This window comes from Amblyomma mixtum, chromosome 3, assembly GCF_055824585.1.
Source record: "Amblyomma mixtum isolate Tamu chromosome 3, ASM5582458v1, whole genome shotgun sequence".
NCBI classification, from domain to species: Eukaryota; Metazoa; Arthropoda; class Arachnida; order Ixodida; family Ixodidae; genus Amblyomma; species Amblyomma mixtum.
The window spans coordinates 342,494,332-342,519,204 of NC_143014.1; the positions used below are offsets into that span (position 1 = coordinate 342,494,332).

Sequence of the window (24,873 nt, forward strand, 5' to 3'; positions counted from 1 at the left end):
TCTGTGCCAGCCAAGACCTACAAAACACTAGCTAATCATCATGTGTGGCACATTTTTTTTCTTTTCTCAGCATACCTTAGATATATCTAAGGTAGTGCACTAACATCAGCTGGAGCAGTTGACTTTTCCTACCAATAGTCATGGAAGTAGCATTATGTTATTAGTGCTACCCCTCCAAGTTGGTGAAATGTATTTCAGAAAGGCTTTTAATTTCTGACATCAGCTGACACACTAGTGTAAAAAGGTCATGCACTTACAAGGTTGACAAGCTATGTGGTAGGCTTAAATGGCTTTACATGATGCAAGAAATACATGCCTTTGCAGTGTCCACTTATGCCCCTAAGCTTCCCTGCAGTTTCTGGCTAATCAAATAATGCAAAAAAGCAACGACCCAGCCAAAAGTACTGTTCTTGCAGCAACTTTAATGGCAGTGTGTTAGACTATTTTGTGTAGACCTTATTCTACTACCTTATGATTCAGCTAATGTGCACTTCTGATTACGGGCAGTATGGTACTCTGCTGGTTTTACCTAGAATTTAACTAAAGATTTTAGCGTGGGGGAACCAACTGTAGTGAAATCAACCAATAAGTGTTGAATTATCCAAGCAATGCGATAGTTCTGAAGCTGAACTAACTTGAAAAAACTGGCACCTGAACGAGATCTTATAATGAAGGTGCATAGCCTAGGATTTACAGCTAATCAGCTAATATTGGCATATCACAGCGTCTTTGTTGCTGTAACGGTAAAATTAAGCAGCGTTTGCCCAGGCATACACTGCCAAGAGCATTCTACATGGAGCTCTTGCCAGTGCTATTGCGCGGTGTGTTCTTGAGAAGGCCCATGTTGTATGTGTCCTTCGGCCTTTGGGGGCAGTAGGAGCGCGTGTGGCTGTTGTCACCAGTAGCACCGCAGATCTCGTAGTGATGCTCGCGCGGGATGAGGCACACCACGGCGTTGTTCAGCGGGTCACGTAGCACGTGAGTGCGGGTGAAAGGGTGTGTCTCGCTCAGGCCCTGCTCTTGTTGCTTTTGGTCACCATGGTTCAGCTCGCCAGGCCTCTGGTCACCATGGTTCTTATGATGCTGTCGTCTTGGCAAAGTGGCCTTCGGCCTGCCACTGCCGATAGGTTTCGGCAAATATGTTGCTTGTTCTGGAGAACTGCCCTTTGCGCCCATCTCGACCGTGTGCTGCTCACCTGCAAGGTATCAATGATTCAGGTAAAGAATGGCGTCTATATATCGGTCATGAATATTACAAATCAGTCATTCGGAATGGCGTGCTTTTTATTTGAGGTGCTGTCATTTAAATAGTTAATTCTTGAGGTGTTGATGGGAAGATGATTCAGATGGGCATTGTACACACTACACATTACACACTGAAAAGGTTATGTCTCTAACAGTCAGAACATTAACAGCGTCAGAAGTGAGGTGTACTGCCAGACCTGTATCTGGGACTTTGCTCGATTGAACGCAACCGTGATGTCAGAGATCAGGTGACCGCCCCTGCACATAGCCAGGTGCTACCAATGTTACCACCTTCATCTTGGGGGCGGGGTGCACACTCTCGGGTGGTCATGTGACGGACCTCTGGAAGCACCCTCCACCACCCAAGCCTCGTGCTTCAAGCAACCATTGTCCATTGCCATCGGGTGGGACGCATAGTCGTAAGGCGCCGCCAAAACACTTTGAAGCACCTCTCAAATGCTGCACATTGCCGCTAGGAGAGAGCCCGCAAACATGCCGTAGGTTGAGCCTCGACCGGCTTCAGTGCAACTGAACACGGAGCACACACCAGATAGCAGCGAGCATAGAATAATGTTATAAAATTATGTCAAAATTAACAATGTTATACCTTGCATCGTAAACATGAAATTATACAAAATGGTGATGCTGTGTTCAAAAATGTTATGTTAATGTTAAAACATAACTATAAGAACACCAGAGGGCACGTCACCAAAATGCTTGAACTTATATCAACATATTTCAGTCTTTATTGAACATGACCATATCAGCAGCGAGCAACACAGTTTCCGCCGAGGCCTGTCAACTGTAACGCAACTCTTAGAAACAGTCCATGACCTTGCTTCCTGGACTTTGTGAAAGCCTTTGATCACATATTCCAAAAGAATCTATTTCCTAAAGGCAATCTTTAAAGGATTATAAACGCCAATTATTAGTTGCATTTTTCTTCGTTCAAATGATGCATTAAAATTTACATAATTCACCACATAGTGTTCACTAGGGACTGCTAAATATTTTATGATTGAATTTTTTTTTTGGTGCTGTTTTGGCTTCATCAACAATACAATGTCTATGACATATAGCTGATGTGTAGTTCACGTGAGACGTGAAAAGAACTGCAATATAATCGTTTATGCGTGGTTTTAATTCACTACAACTCTAGGCAGCCTGCTTCAATAGCTGGAATGACATAAAAAATGCATCTGTAGTTATACTGCTCTGGTTTTTGCATGCCTCATGCGACATAAACATCAACTACACATCACAGCTGTGATTTGATTGATGAAATCGAAACAGCAGCAAGAATAAATTCAATTGTACATTATTTAGAGGTCGTAGGCAAATAGAACTGGGTGCTCCATGTATATCAATGTCTAATGCATCATTTGAAAGAAGAAAACATGCAAACAGAAATTTCATGTTTACACTCCTTTAAAATGACTCCATATTTGCATGGATTAAAGCATAACTTTTATAGATACCATACCATTAACATCAACAATGTGCATTCAAGATTTACTCCAGTAGAATCGGGCACAGGGTTGAGTCCTGGGTCCGGTCCTGTTTCTGGTTATCATTAATGACATCACTGCTGACATACCTCTAAAAATGTGGCTTTTTGCAGATGATTGCACAGTCTTCCACAAGATATCTACTTTAGATCACCGAGAAACATTAGAAACGTCACTCACTAAAATACAAACTTGGTGTTTTATGAGGCAAATGACCATCAATGCAAACTCAGAACAGTCCCTAAGCTTCAGATATCTAGTCGCAGCACCAAGAATTAAGTTCCAGTGGTCATCTTAGTTGCAATCAGCATATAGATAATATTAAAAATTACGCAATCCTGATGCCTCGATATCTTTGAAGAACCCTGGGAAGTCTCTGCCCAAATTAAAATTGTTACCATAAAAAACGTACATTAGATCAATATTAGAATATGCTACCATTGTATGGGGCACTTTTAAGCTGAAGGACATAGCGTAACTAGCAAATGTTCAGCACAAATCTGTAAGTTTTTTTTGCAACTGTTAAGGCTTGTAGGAGTCCCCCACCTGTCTTTTGCAGTCTGCTAACTTGGAAAAAATGGAAACAAGTCGATACCATGAGGGAATAAAATTTTTATTTGCGGTACAATAATAAAACAGGGATAGACAGAAGCTTGTGCATTCAATGTACAATTGTGCATAAGACCTGATCATTCCACAGCAGAAAGGTTAGAGATTTTTCATGTAAAACCAACATACCCAAGAACCCCTTTTTTTCCCCTGGATAGCACATTACTGGAATGCGCTAGGCGTCGACGCTACTGAATGTTCCATTCATGCATGCACTTGTAAATCAGTTGTCTTTTTAATCTCTTGTGTGCCTGCTGATGTGCTTTGTAATCACTTTCTCTGCAGGTTTTAGTATCACGCAACTATTTTTTCGCTTATGCTGTATCTATAGGACAGCTCTGCATATTGAAATGTGCATGGTTTTCGAGGCTGGTTATTTTCTTATTATAGCTTCTTTGTCTTCAGATACCTATTGCTCCATAATCTATACTCCCACTATATATATTGGTGCTTTTCAAGCTGTGCTTGATGCGCTATTTTTGTTAGATCAATGATCCTGCAGTAGTGATCCTGCAGTACGTTTATCTCAAAATAACGTTTATCTTTTGTATGACGTGTTCACCTGCTTCTGCTTAAGATAAACTTGCATACCTGCCAGCTCTTATGAATTTTCAGTAAAATGCAAAAATTTGGACCCACATTATAATTTTACGAATATTGCCTCATATTTTGTGCAAATTAAACACAATTTGCAAAGATCGCTTGAAATTATGTCAAAAAAAAACACTGTTGCCGGCGGTACCTTGCGCCACCGTGAGAGAGGAATATATACCTTCTGCGAAATTAGCACCAGGAGCTAAAGCATTGTACAGTAAGACATCGTTAATTCGGCCCAACTGTATAAACGCTTATTAATGCGAAAGAAATTTCTAGGCTATGTCGGCCGGGTCGTGCACACAGCATGTGTGACATTCTAATGCAGAAGAGGTAGCGTCAAAGGAATGGTTGTGATCGATATAGGACGGTGTGAGGATGCTGCGCAAAAGAGATTGTCGATAGGATGATTAGTTAGTTATTTGAGGCAAAAATGTCGAAATAGAGCGGACGTCGATATAGTGAGCGGACGGGAAAACAGCCGTGGACAGAAAAATAGTGGAAAAGCAGGCAAAGGAGTGAAAATAAAGTTTGAAATGAATTGAAATGTGTTTGATGAGTGATAAATATACGAACAAAAAGTTTCATTGAATAAATAAATTAGGTAATTAATTATCAACAAGAAACAGTGGACGGTTGACTAGGCTGGACGGAGATATAGTAAGTGTATGGGAAAGCAACCATGGCGCCTAATTTGCAAACCAATATGGTTGATTGAGATAAAAGAAGGTATAATCAGAGTAAATAAATCTATGTCTTATTAAAGCATAAGATAATTACGCTACTCAAGTAGTTAAATTAACAAACACAAGTTAGCAAAGAAAAGAGAGGCGACGAGTGCCGAGGAGGCGTCAGTGCTTCCGCATTCTCCCAATGCGGGTCCCCGCAGTGATCTCTATTTTTTTCCTACTCCTCAACCCACGTTAATTCAGATAATCCGGACTGCGGCCTGAGTCCGGCCCGCCGTCCGTGACTATGTGACCTCCGGAGCTCGTTTATTCGTACGCCGAGGGACTGGCATCGGTCAATATGGACGGGTTCCTGAAGTGGTGTCTTGTCGCGGTATGGCATGCTCGACAAACCGATCGGCCAAATATTCGTGCTTTGAACTGCGTATTTTCGAAACTGCAAGTGTTTTGACGACCGGCAGGCACCCGGCGATAGACTGAGAGAGCCTGGCTGCTTAGTTTCGTTTTCGGAGCTTCGTGCTTCGTCGCCAGGCCGGAGCGGCGGCGGCTATCGGATGCGCTTGTAAGTCAGTCACGCGCCGTTTAGAACGATTGAGTTGTGGCGGTAATTTTTTTTTGTTCGTTTATTTATCGAAGGCGTCTTAATTGGCGCTGCGGCAAGGCTCTGAGACCAATGCGCGCTTCCCTCGAATCCGTCCGCGTGTTACTTCTGTTCTTACGGCGCGCCGAAATTCCGCGCTCGTCACGTGCTGTTCGCCGTTTTTGCGCTTCCTGATGTGCGACATCACGTGTGAAGAAGCTCCAGCGCTTTCGCGTCCTACATAGAGTTACTGTATATGCTACCAAAGATAGCAGAGTCGAGCGTAGGTCCGCCATCTTGCCTGTGAAGCAACCGAAGTTATGCGGCGAAGCCACACTCCGTTTCTGCAGGCGACATGCCTAGCACATCATCGATCGACCGTGGGCGCTTTTCCGATGTTTGTAAACCACTTTTTCGCTTGATCGCAAACAAAGCAAGAGCATCGAAACAGCTGACTGCGTAACCCAGTCAAAAAAAAGATGCCCAGGCTTAGCTTGGTTAGGCCAAGAATGCGTTGCATATTGCGCGGTCTTTTTGCGCGAGGTATTGCTTGGCGGCACTCGATTTTCTCAGCAGCTTTTCCTCCGTGACGTATGGATGGATGGAGGGATGGATAGGAGCGCCCCCTTCGAAACGGGGCGGTGGCAACCGCCACCATGCTTAGCCCTTTTTTGTTTTTCTTTTCTTTTTTTGTTTCTTTTTCTTTGTTTTTTTGTTGTTTTTCACGTGGTTTGGTGACGTCACGTCACCACGTGACGTGACGTCACCAAACCATGGGACGTCACGTCACGTGGTTTGGTGGCTGCCCGGCCGCGCCCAAGGGCTGAACTGAGTGATTGCAATATGCTACGCATAAAATATAGTCAAGAAAAAGTGCTCCCCTTTCTAGCGGGCGCCGTGAAGTGCGGGGGCAGCCGATTCCCACAGTCGCCTTCCCCGAACTGTTTACCTGATAACTTAAGGGCAGTGTGAAGTTCGCTGAGCTTTCTGATGCGCCATTCACTCTCCAGCAGAGTGTCCGGCGTGAGGTAGCTACTTTGAGATGTGCACCTGTCCCCGGTCGAAGGGTTACCAAATTGGTGGGACCGCGGACGCTCGACGGAGGCTCGGTGGCTGCTCAATTGTTGCCGGCGGCACGGCAGCCAGAGCGCTCGTTCCGTCTCTGTCTTGCCTTCCTACCACAGATATCTTTCCAGCGCGCAGCTTTGTGCACTGGTCGGTGTTTGAATGCCTGCAGTCGTCAATTTTGTGGCCAGTGGACGTTTTTTTGTGTGTCTTCTCGTTTCCCTACGTGTGAAGGCCGGTTCACATGCAAGCGACTGAGCGATTGAGCGACGAGTCGCAGCGAAAATTTCCAACTTGTTGAAACCTCGCCGCTCGTCGCAGCGACGACGCAAAACAGGTTTTTCCGCCGCGGCGACAGGATTCGCTAGCATTTTCGCTTGCATGTGAAACAGGCTTGAGTCATTCGCTCTGCTCATACATAGCTTACTGTGAAGACGCAGGTGTACGATGGCTGATCGGTACGCGATGCGGCGCCAATGGGTCGTTTGTGGTTTGGGTGCTCAGAAGAGGCACCTGCAGAGCTCTGTTCTAGCGTTTAAACAGCGTACACGAAAAAGCGCAGAGCCGCAAGTCCAGCCTGTGTTCGGTAAAAAAACCTCAATGGAACTTGTAGCAAAAAAAACAAAAAAAAACGCGAGAGCTACGCGCGTGAACAGCAGCGAACGTAAACAGCGGTTGGATAGTGGATACACTTCGAACTTGGCCGGCTGTCAATCCAGTTTGCTGCAGCGGGACGTCGGGAATTACAAAAAAAAAAATTGCCTGGGGCTTAGCTAAGGTTAAGCCTGGATATCTGGAAGCGAAAAGCTGCGGTGATGCTTAGCACTTCCGTATCGGTAGTGTCACTCTCTTCTCCTTCCATGTTGAATGCGCACGCGTAATCTCTGGCAAGCGGTTATATAGCCGACCTCCACGATAAACACGCGCTTGCGGCGAACGTCAAACGACGCATAGTGCGCGGCAGCGTGCGCCTGTTCTATGGGCAAGTGCGCCTTATATACTCCTCCTTTCAAATGTGCACTGCGCCGACACCCTCTCTGCGCACGGCCGCGGTGAAACGTCAAACGGTGGCGAGGAGGAGAAGCGGCGGCGCGCATCAAAAAGCCACATGCGCAGTAGCCTGCACCGTGCGTGACGTCACTCGTGCTTCGACATAGCATAGAGTAACATAAAAGTAAAGAGCGGACACTCGGGCCCTTTCGCGGCCGAGTTCGGCGCTTCCCCGTTTCCGCCAGATGGCACTGAACGTGCAAATAAAAAAAGAAAAAGAGTATGGTCTTGGCATATCTTGGCTTGCAGTGACGTGCGCTGCGCGCCTACGGTCGCAGTTACGTCAGCAACAGCGGCGTCTTTTAAGTGCGTCAAGCCAACGGGCAAGCACGCCCAGGCGGCAGTGTGCGACGGACCGACGGTGTGAGCGGCTGTATTTTTTTGCGGCGTCTGCAAGCTTCGTGGGCACGTCCGTTTTGTGTACTGCTGTGGTGCTGCGACGGTTGTTTCTTCCACCCCGTGAACTGTCCAACAAGAAGCTGCAGCTGTCGGCCTTAAAGGCGGCGGCGGCGGCTCTTCCTAAGCACTTCCAAAGAGGCAACAAAGCTGCGTCAAGGGCAGATGCCCACCACCAGGTTTTGACAGTAAAGCCTCCAAGATTCCTGTTTAAGCCTATCATCTCTGAGGCCAGTGCGTTTCCCCGGGTCCGCTAGGTGCGCTGTGCACAAAAGTCGGCCGCTGGGGCCTACGGGAGTGTCCGCTCTTTACTTCTATATTACTCTATGGACATAGGCCGGCTCACGCGAAGCGCGGTGTTGACTAGCGAAGTGAAACTCTTCGCTTCAGAATAAAGCCCCTAAAAAAACTAAAGTAGCGACACGACGCCCTCCCTCTTCTCTCCTCCTCCCCCGCGCGCCGGGCGAACGACTTTTGTTTTCTTTGTGATTTGATGTGACTGCGGTGGCGACCTCTAGCCCGCTCCGAAGGAACTAACGCCCCTTTGGTTGCGCTGGATTCCCGTACTTGCCGAGTTCTTCGTGCGTTCCGCTGCATAAATACATCGGTGACTTAGGAGAAACATTTGCATGCTTCACTGAATCGTCTAAAGGCAAAAATGAGCACGCATAGATGGATTGTTTTGGTAGAGCCGCACGCGCACCGTGTATGGGTGCGCCGGGCTTTACGCGGCATGCCAAGTTTGATATCGAGAGTGGGGCATGCATTGAACGTCACCGTGAATCACGAGGCCGTATAATGAATTTGCGGTGATCTGTTTTGGTGAAGAGGAGTGTGCAAACAGAAAGACCGCCCCCGCCGGAACGCTGGACGTGCTACAACGGATGCGCAGGTTTGACATTCGACAAGACACCTGCAAGTGAAGGCATTCTAAATGCCCGTAGTTCATCCGCTCTCCTAGTGGCTTTAGGTTTTGGTCGCTGCAGTGTATCGCGGACCAGGTAAGACGCTTGAGGGAGTGCTCGAAATACGGTATGAAGGCCACGCTACGTGTGTACTTATCTGTACCTCCCCTAATGTTCTCTCGCGTGCATGAACTGTAACGATATAGACTCCCGCATTAAAATTTTCTTTGGAATAGTTACTAAGTAAAGAGAAAACCTACCTCGCAAATATCCTTCACCTGCCAGCAAAGGGTAATAAAGCTCTACGTAAATGCTTCATCGGCATCAGTCATTTAGTGAGCAGCAAAACCTAGCTCGCTTTTTAACACATCTGTCCGATAATCTTCCATATTCGTATCGTTGCTATTAGAGTACTGCACCGGCCTTAATTATTCACGCGTCCCGAGTCCGTCAACCTTTTTCGTTACCCGCCCCAGCCCAGCCCGATTTTTTCGATACAGGCCCGAACCCCGGCCCGGCCCGCGAGGTAGACATGCCCGTCTAAGGCTCGAAAACAGCCCGAGTACTAAATGCACATCGGTAAAGCCGAAGCCTTTTGTTATACGGATCTCATTTAAAAAAAATGTGGCTACAAAACTTTTAAAAATTGGAGATAATGGAGGCCTCACTGTGGGCAATGTTAACAAAAAAAAATAAAACGTTTTAGCATTAATAAAAGAGGTTATCACAGATTTGCTCGTATTCGTAGCCTCCTCCTAACTAGTTAGGCGTCAAGGGGAAGCGAGAACGCGGAAGTGATGCTACAAAGTATGTGACAGGAAACGCGCGACCCACTTACGATGGGCACTATCACACATACCCACAGCTACTGGTCATATTTCGAGAGTAAACGCAAGCCAGCGTGCGCTAGCTGGTGTTTCCACCAACGGTGCCTACGGTGCCTTGACGATGCATATCGGCGCGATAATTCTATTTTTGTCTTTTTCTGTAATATATCTATATATAATATACAAGCACGCACGCGCCCACGCGTGCGCTTCACCATGTCAGAGCGCAGTTTGATCCGCGCTTATAGAGTACGCATGTATGTCTAACTGCGGCATGCGTTCAAATTTAAGGAACGTCACTCTACACTTAGACGTGTGCCTCGCGTCAGTTACACGTTTGCGTGCGAGCAATCACGATGCGCTCAAGGCAAGCGCCCTTATGTAGAGCTTACTGCGGCCATACGCTCGATTGCGAACAAACCACTGCACAGCGTAGCTTGAAAAAAAAAAGGAAAACTCAGCAGCTATTGAAAGCACGTCACTGACCTCGCAAAGTCTGGTCTATGGCGTTGCGTTAAAATTCGCGCGGCCAATTCTGTGTAACCAAACCTTCCTCCGGCCCGCGTCGGTTTTCGATGATGGGATCGCGAAGAACCGCTTTCCACTGTCGTGACGGTTCTCGCACCCGAAGGCGCAGCAGCCCGTCACGCCGCACAGATAGACGGCTTGAAGTTAGGTGACTGACACACGTTCCGAGCAAAACAAAAGCCGCTGTTCTTCACAGCAAGCAAAAGCGCAGTGTTGTGTTGTTGTGACTGAGAGAAGGATGAAAAGGAAATTGCACGGGCCTGCCTACTGGCTCGAGCCAAGCCACCACCGCTGCCACGTGCAGATAGAGGAGAGGTAAGAGATCAGAGGAAAGAGAAAAAGGAAAGAAAAGACGCGCGTCGCAGCAACAACTGCGTCCGCCGGAGCGGAGAGGCGGCGTTCTGCAAAGGTTGTCGTTACTTTAAAAATTTCCAGGGGCTTTACTTCAGAAGTGTCCCGAGCGCCGCCTTCTCCGCAGTTCACGGTTGCTTGGACACCACGTGATGGCGCTCTACCAATGGAGTCGCGAGCGGCGTTTTAATAACAGACGCGCAACTCTGCTACCCTTGGTAGCATATACAGTAACTCTAGTCGTACACTCAAAGAGCTGCAGTTTTGTTAAGAAAATAAAAAAAATGTGCCGGCGTGCAGATAGGAGGGGGAAAAGAAGGGTAAATAGAGATGCCTCCCGATTGATGCTCGGGTGGCAATCGTTCGCTCTCCCTTGGGCAGTGTTTGCTCCCTTTCTCCTTACGTGGGCGGCCACCGCGGTGGCATCCAGGAAAAGGGGGAGGAGAGGCGGGTGTAAAGTTACTGTATATGCCACCAAAGGTAGCAGAGTTGCGCGTCTGTTTGATAAACGCCGCTCGCGACTCCATTGGTAGAGCGCCATCACGTGGTGTCCAAGCAACCGTGTACTGCGGAGAAGACGACGCTCGATGGGCAAAATCCTCCACTTTCGGTTCTGAACCGGTTTTACCGGTGTCGAGGGCTCCCCCGCCGCCTCTGTTCCCCGATTCGGGACACCCTGCAGCCTTTCTTCTCCCTGTGAGAGCCTCCTCGGTACGGTGCATGTTTTGCCCATCAGACCAGAAACACGTGCGCTGATGACGTAGGCCGGCAGCGAACTGGATTGGCAGCCGGCTAAGTTCGAACCGGATCTACTATCCAACGGCTGTTTACGTTCGCTGCTGTGGGGTGTCGCCTTTTTTTTTGCTAAAAGTTGCATGGAGGTTTCTTTACCGAAAACAGGCTTGACTTGCGGCTCTGCGCTTTTTCGTGTACACTGTTGAAACGCTAAAATAGAGCTCTGCGTTGCGTATTTATCCCTGTTGGCTTATCCTGAATGGCAAACAATTTTTAATCGAGGGAAACATGTTTAGGCATCTGATTGTTTACTTCAGATGGTAACGTTTTATAGTTCCGGCTCATAACTTTTTGCAGGGTTTCGTATTTAGTAAAGGAGACTATAAACAGGTTTTTTAACGCAGGTCCGGTGAATAAATGTTGCCGCAAAGATGAATGAATGCTGCATTTGCACGGCGTATTTAGAATACTAAGTCTGCCCTTAGGTTATCAGGTAAATAGTTCGGGGAAGGTGATTGTGGGAATCGCATGCTGCCGCAGCTCACGGCGCGCGCTAGAAACAGCACCGTTTTTTTTTGGCTATATTTTTTGACTAGGTTACGCGGTCAGCTTTTTAGATGCTTTTTGTTTGCGATCCATCGAAAAAGTGGTTTAAGAACCTCGGAAAAGCGCCCATGGTCGATCGGTGATGCGCCAGGCATGTCGCCTGCAGAAACGGAGTGCGGCTTCGCCGCATAACTTCGGTTGCTTGACAGGCAAGATGGCGGACCTACGCGCAACTCTGCTACCTTTGGTAGCATATACAGTAACTCTAGGCGGGTGTGTCCTCCACCGCTCCCTGGTGGCGCACGCGGATCGCCTTGTGATGTTCGCCGCTGACTGGGGGAGGACAACAGGGAGTACGCTGTATCCCACACGTGGCGGAAAATTTTTCGAATTGAGGTCTCTCAGTCATGAATGGGTCTTTTTCGTCCGGTGGAGCGTTGACATACCCAGAAAGAGACAGAGAATCTTTTTTTTTTTTGCTGCGAACAATAATTGGATAGCGTTGTCCTGCTAAGGGGGGCGGGGGGCTAGCGTTGCAGCGCAGCCTCTTCATAGAATTGGTGAAGGGATCAAATATCTTAAAAATCGTGGCAGAAATAACTGATACCAATGCTTCCATGTTTTTGCGCATTTAATAAGTCTAGAAAATATCACACGGTGTAGAACTATATCAGTCCGAAACCAGGAAAGCAGTGCATGCAGCTGCTATGAAAAACGTAGAGGCCATGACATGAGCAAGTAGAGGACAAATATTTTAATCTCTCTCTGTCATTCAAAAACCTCCACATTTTTGCACATATGCAACGGCCAGGGAAAGATCTCAATAATGCTGTCCTTCGTGCACTGCGCAGCAGCAGCTGTCACCGGTCATGTATTGCGACTAATTGGACCGAAATTTTAGTCGCAAGAGAGAGCACATGTATAAATGAGAAAATGTGCAAAATACAACGGACAAAAAAGTGCCACTGGAAACAGGGTCACTCTATGTATACACAAAACCTCGCAACAAGATATTTAAATACACGTATACGTCTCCATTAAATCTACGTAACTAAGCAAAAGTCACTCTATATAATGCGCCAAACATGGCAAACATATTGCGCAATCACAGATAGTAAACTTTACACACGGAAAGACAGACGATCCAGGCAGAGCAAAACTATGGTAGCAGAAGTCGCGATATGTACTGGGGCCATGCTGCGGTCGGTGTCAGTTTGAAAAAATTTCAGGGGGGGGGGGGGGGGGGTTCCCCCTTTTGACTACGCCCCTGGTCGAGAGGGAGAGGGGAGGGGGCAGAGATAATTTGAGTTCACCTCGGATGTCCGCACGTTGCTACTGGAACTGTAAGGAAAGGAACATGTATGCGCATGCATATATTCACCCGGATTCTCTTCCATCTGCAGGCAGGCAGCCTCTCGCTTTCCAGGATCACCGCAACCCCGAATCGCGCGGGCACTGGGCGTCTGCAGATTCTGCTCGGGAACAGCGGCGCCCTCTGCAGCACTCCCGTCTTGCGGCCGTTCAAAAAATCCTGCGTCATCAAACGAGCAGATTTACGGACGAGCTACATATTAGAACGTTTGCAGCTAAAACCTGATTTAACGAAGCGAAGAGCTGCTACGAATTATTCCGTTAAATCGGCAAATTCGTAAAATCGAGAAAGGCATTTTTACACCTTTTGAAATGTAGAATCGTAACGTAGCGGCAGCCAAAAGCTACCTGCGCCTTCCCGCCTGAATCGCTTGTGCGTTAAAGTTGCATCTGGGAAAACGGATTCGCAGCCAAGGTGGGAAGCGCCACCATGCAGCGACGCAGCTTGCAGTGATGTCATCGACATCGGGGGCGTGACTTGTGCGCCTAGATGTTACTGCTGGCACGCTGCCAACAGGCTGCGAGACATCGTGGACAAATAAGGTGAGAAGTAAGCTCTTTATTTTGCTCGTTTCTGCAGAGAAAGCTTCGTTAAATCGTGTTTAGTGGTCGTTGTTTCGTTTTTTGGGGTTCATGCTTGTCAGGGATTCAAAATTTGTTCCTTAGATTGAGAACTTCGTAAAATCGGGTTTCGTGGACAGGTTGCCCACCACCCTGCGGGCAGGTATATTCTGCGCTGACCGCTCCAAACAGGAGCACTGTGTTCCTCCAGTTGCTCTGCTGAGAAGATCGCCATCCACGCACTATAGAGAAGTAGATATTCACGATTGTAACCGTCTGTAAGCTTTCATGCGAGGGCCTCAAAGTTGGCAGAAAACATCGAGCAGCTTAAAATGACGCCGAGTATTGTCTGGGAACAGGCTGCCGCAACGCGAGGAGTCGACGGTCTCGCCCTGCCGACCCATCGCCATCCCATCGCACCGAAAACGCGCTCATAGCATCGGCGTCTTCCGTCGTGGCTTGTACACTGTGCTCTGGATGTGACCTTGACTGCGTTGTGACTTTGGTTTTGACTTGTTTTGTTTTGATCTTGTTTTTACTTCCCTGATTTCCGTCCTGGCCTGCTCACTGTGCTTTGTGATTGTTACTGAGATCTTGTGTATAATGTGACTGGTTTTCTCATGTTTTTTTTTCGCGTCGTGCCTTGTACACTCTGCTTTGTCTGTTTGCCTGTGACTTTGATTATGATGTGCCTTTTGTTTCTTCTTTTTGGTTTTGTTTTTTATTTTTCTCCTCTGATTTTCCTTTTTTTCGCTGGTGCATTTAGCTCCATTTCATTTCTCTCAACTGGAGGTAAGCCTGGCAAAGCGTTGATGGTCCAGGCTCCCTTTCTCTTTCTTTTATGTTGTTTTTTTTCACGCAAAAGTGTTAAAGCCGTATAGACTACACATTTTGGTGGGATGTTTTGTTCTCTATAATGACGCGGAAGACACTGCTATGAATGAATCACCATGTCGTATCAGCCTAAGACCGCTAAATAATTGATAATAAAATTTTTCTCTCATGCTGTTTCGGTTTCAACCAGACTGTCGAACCGGCATTTTTTCGGGTTCGGTTCGGGTTCACGCCTTTCGGGTTCAGTTCTGGGTTCGGCTCCAGAGGGCCATTCTGTTCCGGTTCGAACCGGTTCGGACCGTCTCGAACCGGTTCAAACGGGTTCAGGACAAAAAAAAATTAGAACGCAGATGGGTTTCAGTCAACCTTGCTAGGCGTTTTCTTTTTTCTTGCACATCTCTATACAAAATAAAAAAATGCAAAGATTTGTTTACGAGAACATAAAACTAGGCTAGTTTGTAACGGTTGCTTAAGCACCGCAGTAAACAGGAGAAAAGGAAAGTCTGGAGACGACACAGACGCTGACTAACAACTGGTTATTACATTCTCGGAAAATTATATGAAGGCGCAGGACACAGTCAACAATCCAAAAAACAGAAGAGCAAAGATTAAAACTAAAAAACCATACTGCGCATGCACATTATAGTCGAGTCATGAAATCTTTTTCAACGAAATTCGAAGACTATAATACACAGTAGACGGCACTCCCTTGTCCTGGACCTCACACAGTTGCCAAGAAAGCCTGGCTCCTTATCTACGAAATTGATGTATGGTGAAGCAACACGTTCATCTGCATCCTTCCTGATCATAAAAGGCTCCACCGTCTCCCTACAAATTCAATCAGGGTGATTAAACAGGAGACTTGTCTTTCTAAGTGGGGAAGCAATGAGCATTTGTGCGAACATCAAAGATGGGTGAAAAAATTAGCGGTGTCGTAAAACTTGGCTTTCCATCGGAGCGAGTGCAACGATTGCTCCCTCCAGTAGATAAGACAAGTGTCCTGTTTAATAACCCTGTTTGCATTTGTAGGCAAATGGTCGAGGCCAATGGGATCAGGAAGGAAGCAGATGAGTGGGCTGCTTCACCATCTATCAATTTGGTCCATAAGGAGTCAGGCTTTCGTGGCATTGTGTGAGGTCCAGGAGATAGGGGAGTGCCATCTACTATGAAAGATACTCTTCGAATTTCGTTGAAAAATACGTCACGACTCGACTGTGATGTGCATGCGCAGTATGGTTTTTAAGTTTTCACGTTTGTTCTGTTTTTTGGGGTTGTCTCCTGTGTCCTGCGCCTTTATATACTTTTCCCACAATAAAATAACCAGTTGTTAGTCAGCGCTCGTGTAGTCTCCCGGCTTCCTTTTGTTGTGTTCACTGCGTTACTTGAGCAGGAAAAAATTGTTTAATGCGAGATGTTCTCACTTTACCAATTTTTTTTATTGTCCGCAGCAAAAATACCAATTTATGGTAAGAGCAGCAAAATGAAATGAACTCGAAATTATTGAAAATCGGCTATGTATGTACGCTATAATACACCTTATGAGGTGTAGGACGAAAAGCCGATGGATTTTGCATCTACAAGACCCTCCTGCTTGAGCAGTTAGGGAGACCCCGTAGCGCGAGTAATAGGTCTCCCTTGAAGCTTTAGTCAGTTGGGACTTTTTCGTATGCAGTGTACTTACGGGGCCCCAAAATTCCTGCCGCACTCGCCTTCTACGTTCCCGCGCACTACTGAGAAATGAAACTGTCATGTATCGGCACGTATACATACAGACAGATACCTTAGCGTCAACCCGAAACCGACTAGCCATCCCCTCCTCCTTTACTACATGGTAAGAAAATGTTCGAGAATCCCTCCACCGCCCTTCCCCCATCCAACGAGAGCCTCGTGGGAGCACTGGCTTTTACTTACCTGTACGGCCTCTCCACAAGGCAGATGACAAATGTTGCGATCGGTCATTACTTCCTCTACCCATACATCTACAGCCTTACTTAGACTTTCTTGATACTAGTGTATTACAGCGAAGTCAGGGATGTAAAGTGGAGCCCACTTTAATGGCCACAGATATAACGAACGCTCGCTTATTACGAGCGGGTGTGGTGCTACTGTGAAAATATGCATAAGGGCAACGGAAATTCGTCGCAGACACAGCGAACAACTCTGGCCACACCACTTGGTTATAGCGAACGAGGTGGCTTGGTGAACTACCACGGGGTTGTAGAGGTCGTCCTTCCGCTCAGCACGCAGATGAAATAGCGCCTCTCAACCTTGACGACACCGCCTCGGAAAGAACATGTCAACCCAGAACTGGAAGTAAAAAGCGGTACTGCTGTGCGCAGCGCTAATCGGAAAGCCGTCCTCCGGTAACACTGTAAACGCTAAAGTAAACACGGTAACGATATGTTATAATTCTCTATTGAAATAGTAAGTAACCGCCGGCCAAGCCCGCGTCGATGGCCAACGAGGGCAATCATTGCCTACGCGTTCGCCGGCTCGGCAAAGCATGTCGAGTAGAAGAAGCGCGGTGCGCGTGAGAAAGGGGCATCGTCAAAAGCGAAGCTACTGACCATGGTCGCGTATCAACTAACAGCAGCGATTAGATAATTCTGAAATCCTTGCTGGCCATGCCAGTCACGTGGTATGCATAGCCTGCCCAGTCGTCTCCATGTTTTGCAGCGCTGCCATGTGCAGGCATTGTTATATAGCGCACAGTGCAACGGACCCATTCTGTGCTACAAGCGCTGCACTACTTCGTCGTTGCATAAGCATAGTAACGGCAGAAGAATCTCGAAAACACGCGTGACCAGATGCTTGCAGATTTCTGGCAACGATTCGTTGATCCATAGCCGACCGAATGTTTCCTCGGATAACTACGTTCCTGCAGACCACAAAATCGCAGAAGCGCCTGCTCTGACGGAGACGTTGAACACCAAGTGCGAGCTTTCCCTACTGCCAGCAATCTCATTTATGTGGCCAACCTGCCACCAGTTCCCGTGTATACTTCAACCACGATTAGTTATACCCCTCCCTAAATTTGATAGTTGGCAGCAAGGTCTCGACGATGATTAAATGACCGCCCTAGATAGCCTGTAAACAGCCGCGGCAGGCTCTGCTTTGCACAAGTAGGCACGCATAACGGAGTGTTGTAAGAAATAATTGCCACTTTTAGCGGCCTTAGTATTTTTGGCTGTTGTAAGAAGAATCCACTTGCTACGAACATCAGATATAACGAATGGAACCCACGTGACCGTCAGGTTCATTATAAGTGGCCTCGACTGTAGTTTCAATCGGCCGCAAAAACCTTTTTCACCCTTCAGACATGCACCTTACATGTTAGGACGTACAGTGGTGAGCAGCCTTGTCTAGAGCGCTTGAGCAGTGCGCACTTGGTAACAAAAACCGAAATTAGAGAGCAGCCCCTCATTACAGGGCAAAGTTTTCATGCCTGCTTTGTTTACGAGGCTATCTGGCGCTACTTCCGTGCAATCGTTCCAGCTGGACCCTAGAGGCTGCCACAAAATCTGGATTTGTATGCAAGGAAGTGCACCGCCCGAGCTCTCTAGACAAGGCTGCTCACCACTGTACCTCCGCGCCAAAGGGGCGTTTGTGCTGTGGTCAGTGCATTTCTACCTGTGCGAGCAACGAGAAGCAATTTCAGCAATAAAATGACATTTTTGTCATGATGCTGTATTCTTTTGGGACATACTTAAGCAGTCTCTTAAAAAACCCATTGAAATCATACATTTCGTTATAACATTTATGTCTGCGATGAAAAACTCGGGAATTCCGCGCGAACTCTTCGTGTTCATAGGACGCAGAACCGCTGCGTTCCACGAGGTCACTGTTCAGACAGCAGTGCACTTGAACGCAGGAGGAATATGCTGCGCAAGTTCAACCTCCTGACTCGTTCCCCTTTCATGGCCTGTGCACCGTCTGGAATTTTCATGCGCGGGCGGAGGCAGGGAGTTATGGTGGCATGAGGCCTTATGCCGAGATCGCTGAATTCGAAGCGGTCAAGTAAGGCATGAGGAGGGTCAGAGAGGTTCCAAATATTCCATGCAACAACCATAAAAAGAAGCCTACAAGATAGCCAAATAGCCTAAAGCACCTGCAAACAGAGTTTTCTGTTGCGCCGCCATTAGTACGAATCCCGCTCGGAGTCAGAGGTTCGACTATGCATACTCTTTTAGTTCTTCTTTTTACTGCGTAAGCAGTATAGCCTGCTTTCCTAAAAATAACCGCGCTGCGTGCGTGCAGTCTCCATCCTTGATGCACACTCACGTGGGTGCACATCAGGGTATTCACTGGTAAAAGTGCACCTTCAAAAACTTTCACCCATCTCCCCACCCCCCATCACCCACCTGTACCCGGTATAGCCGAGGCAGATTGTTGTGAAGGCTCAACGTATTCAGTCACCCAAGCGTTCCACGAAAAAAAAACGCTAACAATCATATGCCTGTCGTGTCAGACACTAAGAACGGGAAATATGACTGCGAGAAGTAGATATAAGTCGCCAGACAGAGAATTCAAGATCGAGCAGTGCGAGAACAGCAGATGGAGCCACACGCTGGCGACTGGCAGCAATTTTTTCTTAGAAGCAGAACGGTTTCAGCGAATCGGCATAACGAAATCACTTCATCGTAGTTACATTTCATCGCAGTAGCATCTCTATGGGCGTAATCACTATCGCATGCCAGCGAGCGTATGTATTTCCGCATTGCCCATTTGCGTAATCGGTATTTAATTTATTGGCATGGATCCGGCTGGCGTAACTTAAAGATGGCCGCCAGTTCAGTACCAATGTTGCCAGACTGCATGCGTCCGAAAGTGCAGACGAGTTTGACGACCACAGTGTTGCTCTCAGCGACCGCGCGGCGTCCACCCCCACTTCCTCCTCTCCACCTTCCTCCTCATATACCGTGTTGTTCGCTACGTAATGGGCGCGCCTGACTCCCGACCCCCTTTCAGATACCGCGCTGGGCGCGCTCGCTCTCTCCGTCCCCTTTGAGATATCGTGTTGTACGCTACGTAATGGGCGCGCCCGACTCACGGCCGTGTCCGGCTGGCGTTGCATAATTCTAGAACGCTTCCGACCGCCTTGGGAGCTCAGAATTTCGGCTCAACTGCTTTGCCACGACTTAAACACTGCCTATGCGCGGCCAGTACAGTCGGCATGCATACGTGTCCGGCTGGCGTTGCATAATTCTAGAACGCTTCCGACCGCCTTGGGAGCTCAGAATTTCGGCTCAACTGCTTTGCCACGACTTAAACACTGCCTATGCGCGGCCAGTACAGTCGGCATGCATACTTGTCCGGCTGGCGTTGCATAATTCTAGAACGCTTCCGACCGCCTTGGGAGCTCAGAATTTCGGCTCAACTGCTTTGCCACGACTTAAACACTGCCTATGCGCGGCCAGTACAGTCGGCATGCATACGTGTCCGGCTGGCGTTGCATAATTCTAGAACGCTTCCGACCGCCTTGGGAGCTCAGAATTTCGGCTCAACTGCTTTGCCACGACTTAAACACTGCCTATGCGCGGCCAGTACAGTCGGCATGCATACGTGTCCGGCTGGCGTTGCATAATTCTAGAACGCTTCCGACCGCCTTGGGAGCTCAGAATTTCGGCTCAAATGCGTTGCCACGACTTAAACACGCCTATGCGCGGCCAGTACAGTCGGCATGCATACGTGTCCGGCTGGCGTTGCATAATTCTAGAACGCTTCCGACCGCCTTGGGAGCTCAGAATTTCGGCTCAACTGCTTTGCCACGACTTAAACACTGCCTATGCGCGGCCAGTACAGTCGGCATGCATACGTGTCCGGCTGGCGTTGCATAATTCTAGAACGCTTCCGACCGCCTTGGTCGCTCAGAATTTCGGCTCAACTGCTCGGCCACGACTGAAACACTGCTATTCGCGGCCAGTATCCGGCTGGCGTTGCATAGAACGCTTCGGCATAGTCGGCATGCATGGAAGCGTTCTAGAATTATGCAACGCCAGCCGGACACTTATGCATGCCGACTGTACTGGCCGCGAATAGGCAGTGTTTCAGTCGTGGCAGAGCAGTTGAGCCGAAATTCTGAGCTCCCAAGGCGGTCGGAAGCGTTGTAGAATTATGCAACGCCAGCCGGACACGGCCGTGAGCCGGGCGCGCCCATTACGTAGAGTACGACACGATATCTCAAAGGGGACGGAGAGAGCGAGTGCGCCCAATGCGGTATCTGAAAGGGGGCCGGAGCCAGGCGCGCCCATTATGTAGCGACCAACACGGTATCTCAAAGGGAGCGAGCGCGCCCAACATGGCCCAACGGGGTATCTGAAAGGGAAAGGAGGGAGCGGGCGCGCCCATTACGTAGTCTCTAACATGGTATATGAGGAGGAAGGTGGAGAGGAGGAAGTGGGGGTGGACGCCGCGCGGTCGCTGAGAGCAACACTGTGGTCGTCAAACTCGTCTGCACTTTCGGACGCATGCAGTCTGGCAACATTGGTACTGATCTGGCGGCCATCTTTAAGTTACGCTAGCCGGATCCATGCCAATTTTTTTCTTAAATACATCGCCACCGTTGCCAAGAACCCGCCTTTCGTTGCTTATTTCCGTCGCGCGCAAACAAAAATATGCGGATTCTATAAAAAAAAAAGAAGCTGCACCAAATTTATACATCCTTGTTTTGTTAATACTAGTAGTAATATCTCGGGTTTAACGTGTCTAGTAGACATTGGGGCTATATGACAGACGGTGTAGTGGGGCTCCAGACCAGCTGGGGATTTTCGACGTGCGACAGAGCACCCTGGTTATGTATTTTTGGAATTATAAGCCGAGCTCCACAGTCATTAAGCCATTTTTTTTCTTTACTGCCCTACAGACCCATCGTAAGGAGTTTTATTTAGAACTTGCTGTCTAAGACAATGAGCGCCTACAAAAGTAAATGCTGCACCACCCACTGCGGTTGCTCAGTGGTTAAGGCGCTCGGTTACTTATCCGGTGTACCCGGGTTCGAACTCGGCCCCGGCGGCCACGTTTCGATGGAGGCGAAACGCAAAAGGCACCGTGTGCTGCGAGATTTCAGTGCACGTTAAAGGGCAACTGCGCCACTTCTTGAGAATTTCGCGATACTCAAAAATTTAAATCTATACAGGCTGTAGGTAAAGCATGCTAAGTTTTTTGCACTACCATTTAAAATAAGGACGTAATCGACGATTAAATTTTGCACTTCTCCTCAAAGCAACAAAGGCTTGCGGGGAAGTCCAGTGTGATGTCACGGAAAAAATGATTTCAAATTACTGCTGCCGTCAGCCACACCCTGCCGGGCCGCGTTGGACGCTGCCAAACAACGTTCGGCGGGTTTGGACTTCGGTCGCGTAGGTTTTTTTTCCTTCAAAGCAGGCGTTTATGCGTTGGAAATGTTCGGATGCTTTCGATGACGCCATCATGCGTCCCCCCCTTAGCGTTGTGCGCTGCGGAGAAGCTTGAAGGCCGTCGCAATTTTAATTGGTGATTACGTAACCGTTTCAAATGCTAGACAAAAAGGAGTTCGCATAATTTTGCTGGAAGTTTCACACATTCGACCCTTTTAAGCTCGTCGATTTCTAAAACCTATGGAATTGCCCTTTAAGGATCCCCAGCTAGTAGAAATTATTCCGGAGCCCTCCCCTACTGCGCCTGTTTCTCTTTTTTCTTTCGCTCCCACCTTCCTCCCCCTCTTACGGCGCGGTTCAGGTGTCCATCAAGAAATGAGGCAGACTGCGCCATTTCCTTTCCTCAAAAACCACCATCACAACACTGTTGGGCCCTTGCGCTAATATTTCGTCTATTGGTGGGAAATGACGCAAAGAAAATGAAGGCATTCTCAATCGGTACTAAAATGACTATAGACACCCAGTTTTGTTGCGTGTTTTCTCCTTTCAAATGACGCCATAGATATTAGAATACATGGATCACCGTGTGGTATTCGCCTACTGCCATTAAATAATTTAGAAAATAATTTTTTCTCTCATGCTGTTTCATCAACCGAATGATGGCGGTGACCTGAGTTCAACATTAGGTCACATAAGGCACGGGAAAAGTAATACAAACGCTGACACGATGTTTTGACTCAATGTAGCAGTTAAATCAGCCGGCTTCAAGACCTATAGTTACAACGAACGACGTATCAGCAGTTATATTGCCGTTTTATAGCACCTCACGCGGCCTAATTTCCACTACACGTCACAGCCATCGTAATGTGGGTAAAACCGAAACAGGGTTAAGAAGATATTCAAATATAAATTATTTATTATGTGCTGGTGAATACCACGCGGTGCTAAATGTATACGACGTCTAACGCATTGTTTGAAAGAAGAAAGCACGCAAACAAAAGTTTGGTGTCTATAGTACTTTATTGAGTAAGAGCAGTCTTGACATTTGGTTAAAGATTTACGCAAATATGTAAAAGGGGAGGAGTAATAACTCAAGATTTCACATAAACCTGACGTACAAGTGTTTAGAATTGGCGGTAGTACATCACAAAAGCGTCAATTAGGCTTCTTCCCAGGCACCAGACCTCCTGTAAGTTTGCTGCCGCATATACTTTGTACCATTTTCGCACTTCCCAGCGTAGACAGCTACGGGTGGGTAAATCTATGCGATAGATCACCTCTTTTTGTCGGAAAACAAGACGTATGCCGGGATGCAAAAAAGTGGGGCTGAACCGGGTCCCGAACCGGTTCGAAACGGTTCCTTTGAATCGTTCCGCTTCCGGTTCAGTTACAAGATGGCGAAAAAAATACGGGTTCGGTTCGGTTCCGGTTCCAGGCGAAAATTCGGGTTCGGTTCCGGTTTCGGGTTCGGGTTCAGTTCCGGTTCGACACCCTGGTTTCAACAGCCGAACGATGGCTGTGACGTCAAAGAGAGGTATAGGTCACCTGAGGCATGGAAGAACGCCGATATAATCGCTGCTTCATTGTGTTAATTCACTACAGTGCTGAAGCCAGCCTTCAAGAGCCGGAATGACAACGAATGTAGAAGCACCGATTATTACTGCAGTTTTTCCATGCCTCATGTGACCTATAACATCACTGACGTACAAGCATAATTGGTACAAGCATAAAAGAGAACTTTGCATACATTTCTCAAGAACTTTCTAAAATGTCAATTGCTCAATGAGCTATTTCCCACGTGACATATTTTACGGTATTACCCCAAATCGAAGAACATAACTGCCAAAATCGGGAAGGTCAGTCTTGGCTTTCGGACCTGTGCGGCGGACTGTACCGACAGCTCCTCTGGCAGACCGGCCGATTTTGGTTAAACACATTAGGCGGGCGTTACAACTACAGCAGGGCTAAAAATAACGGGACAGGCACTATAGACAATGGGCCTAGCTTTCGGAACATCAAATATTAAATAAAGTGTTGTTTTTCTCCCCCCCCCCCCCCCCCCCCCGCGTTACTTCGCGGCGTTGCCGTCTGCGCCACTGACGTGAGAAATTGCACCCGTGAATTTGCTATGACAAGCACTTTTTCACAAGCACCAAACATCAATAAAAGCAGTAGAGCACTTACCCTTGACGCTTGGCTTTGGTGTACCCAGGAGCCTAATAATTTCCTCGTTGAGAGGCTCGTACGGATATCGCGGCAGGCTGTCCATTGCGACCGTCGAAATATTCGTCGAGCCGCGAGCCAAGAAGCTTCAACTCCGGAAGGGCGCTCCCGCAAAGACGTCTATACCGAACCGTTCTCCGCGCGCTGCTCGCCGCGTTTGACACACACACGCACCGGAGAATACGAGCAGTGTTCGACAAGACACCCACCCTGCAGCTGGGAGCGCGCCTACTGAAAGTCGGGAAAGATAACAGCTTGCGTGGTGCTCGGTAACCCTTTGCGCTTGGAACATATCGTCTGCTTTGGGATGCCGCAACCGACAACCTTCCCTCCCCCTGTCCCTGCATCTCCCCCAGCCCGGCTTTGTGGAAGAAGCTTTGCACCATTGGAGATGTGCAAGATTAGACCGCTCTCTCCTCCCCTCCTGGCCCCTCACTTCCCCGCGAGCTGTCTAATAACCCTCTGGTAGCGTCAAGGTCTTCTCGTTTCGACTCTCGGGAAACAAGCGCGCTGAACAGTTCGTGATACACTGATACTTGCTGCGGTGGCCGCTGGAGTCGACGCCAAGCCACTGTGCATTGGTTCCAGATGGCCTGCACGCTAAGTTGCAGGCGGCACGATAATGCACTGGGCATAGCTTCCTTATTTCAGATTCAAATCCAGCTTTCTTGGGCAAACATTTTGAATATTGGAATGTTTTAAGGTATGGTTATGAAAATATTGAAGGTAATGGTCCTCTCTTCTGATAGGTAGCGAAATGTTTATTTCAAAGTACTATAGACAACTAATTTTTTGCACGTTTTCTTCTGTCAAACGATGCATTAGGCATTAAAATACATGAATTACCGGCAGTATTTGCCTGCAACGACTAAATAATTTGTAATTTAATTTCTTCTCTCAT

At 47.8% G+C, this 24,873-nt stretch overlaps 1 protein-coding gene across 1 annotated transcript in view; it reads right to left on the reverse strand.

The window, feature by feature from the left end:
* LOC149356165 (uncharacterized) overlaps positions 1–24,018 on the reverse strand; it is a 29,113-nt gene extending 5,095 nt beyond the window's left edge. Inside the window, 3 exon segments of the mRNA XM_089576266.1 lie at positions 794–1,196; positions 13,010–13,177; positions 23,934–24,018. Coding sequence (XP_089432392.1) covers positions 794–1,196; positions 13,010–13,177; positions 23,934–24,018 — 656 coding nt within the window.
* Positions 24,019–24,873: the final 855 nt, after the last annotated feature.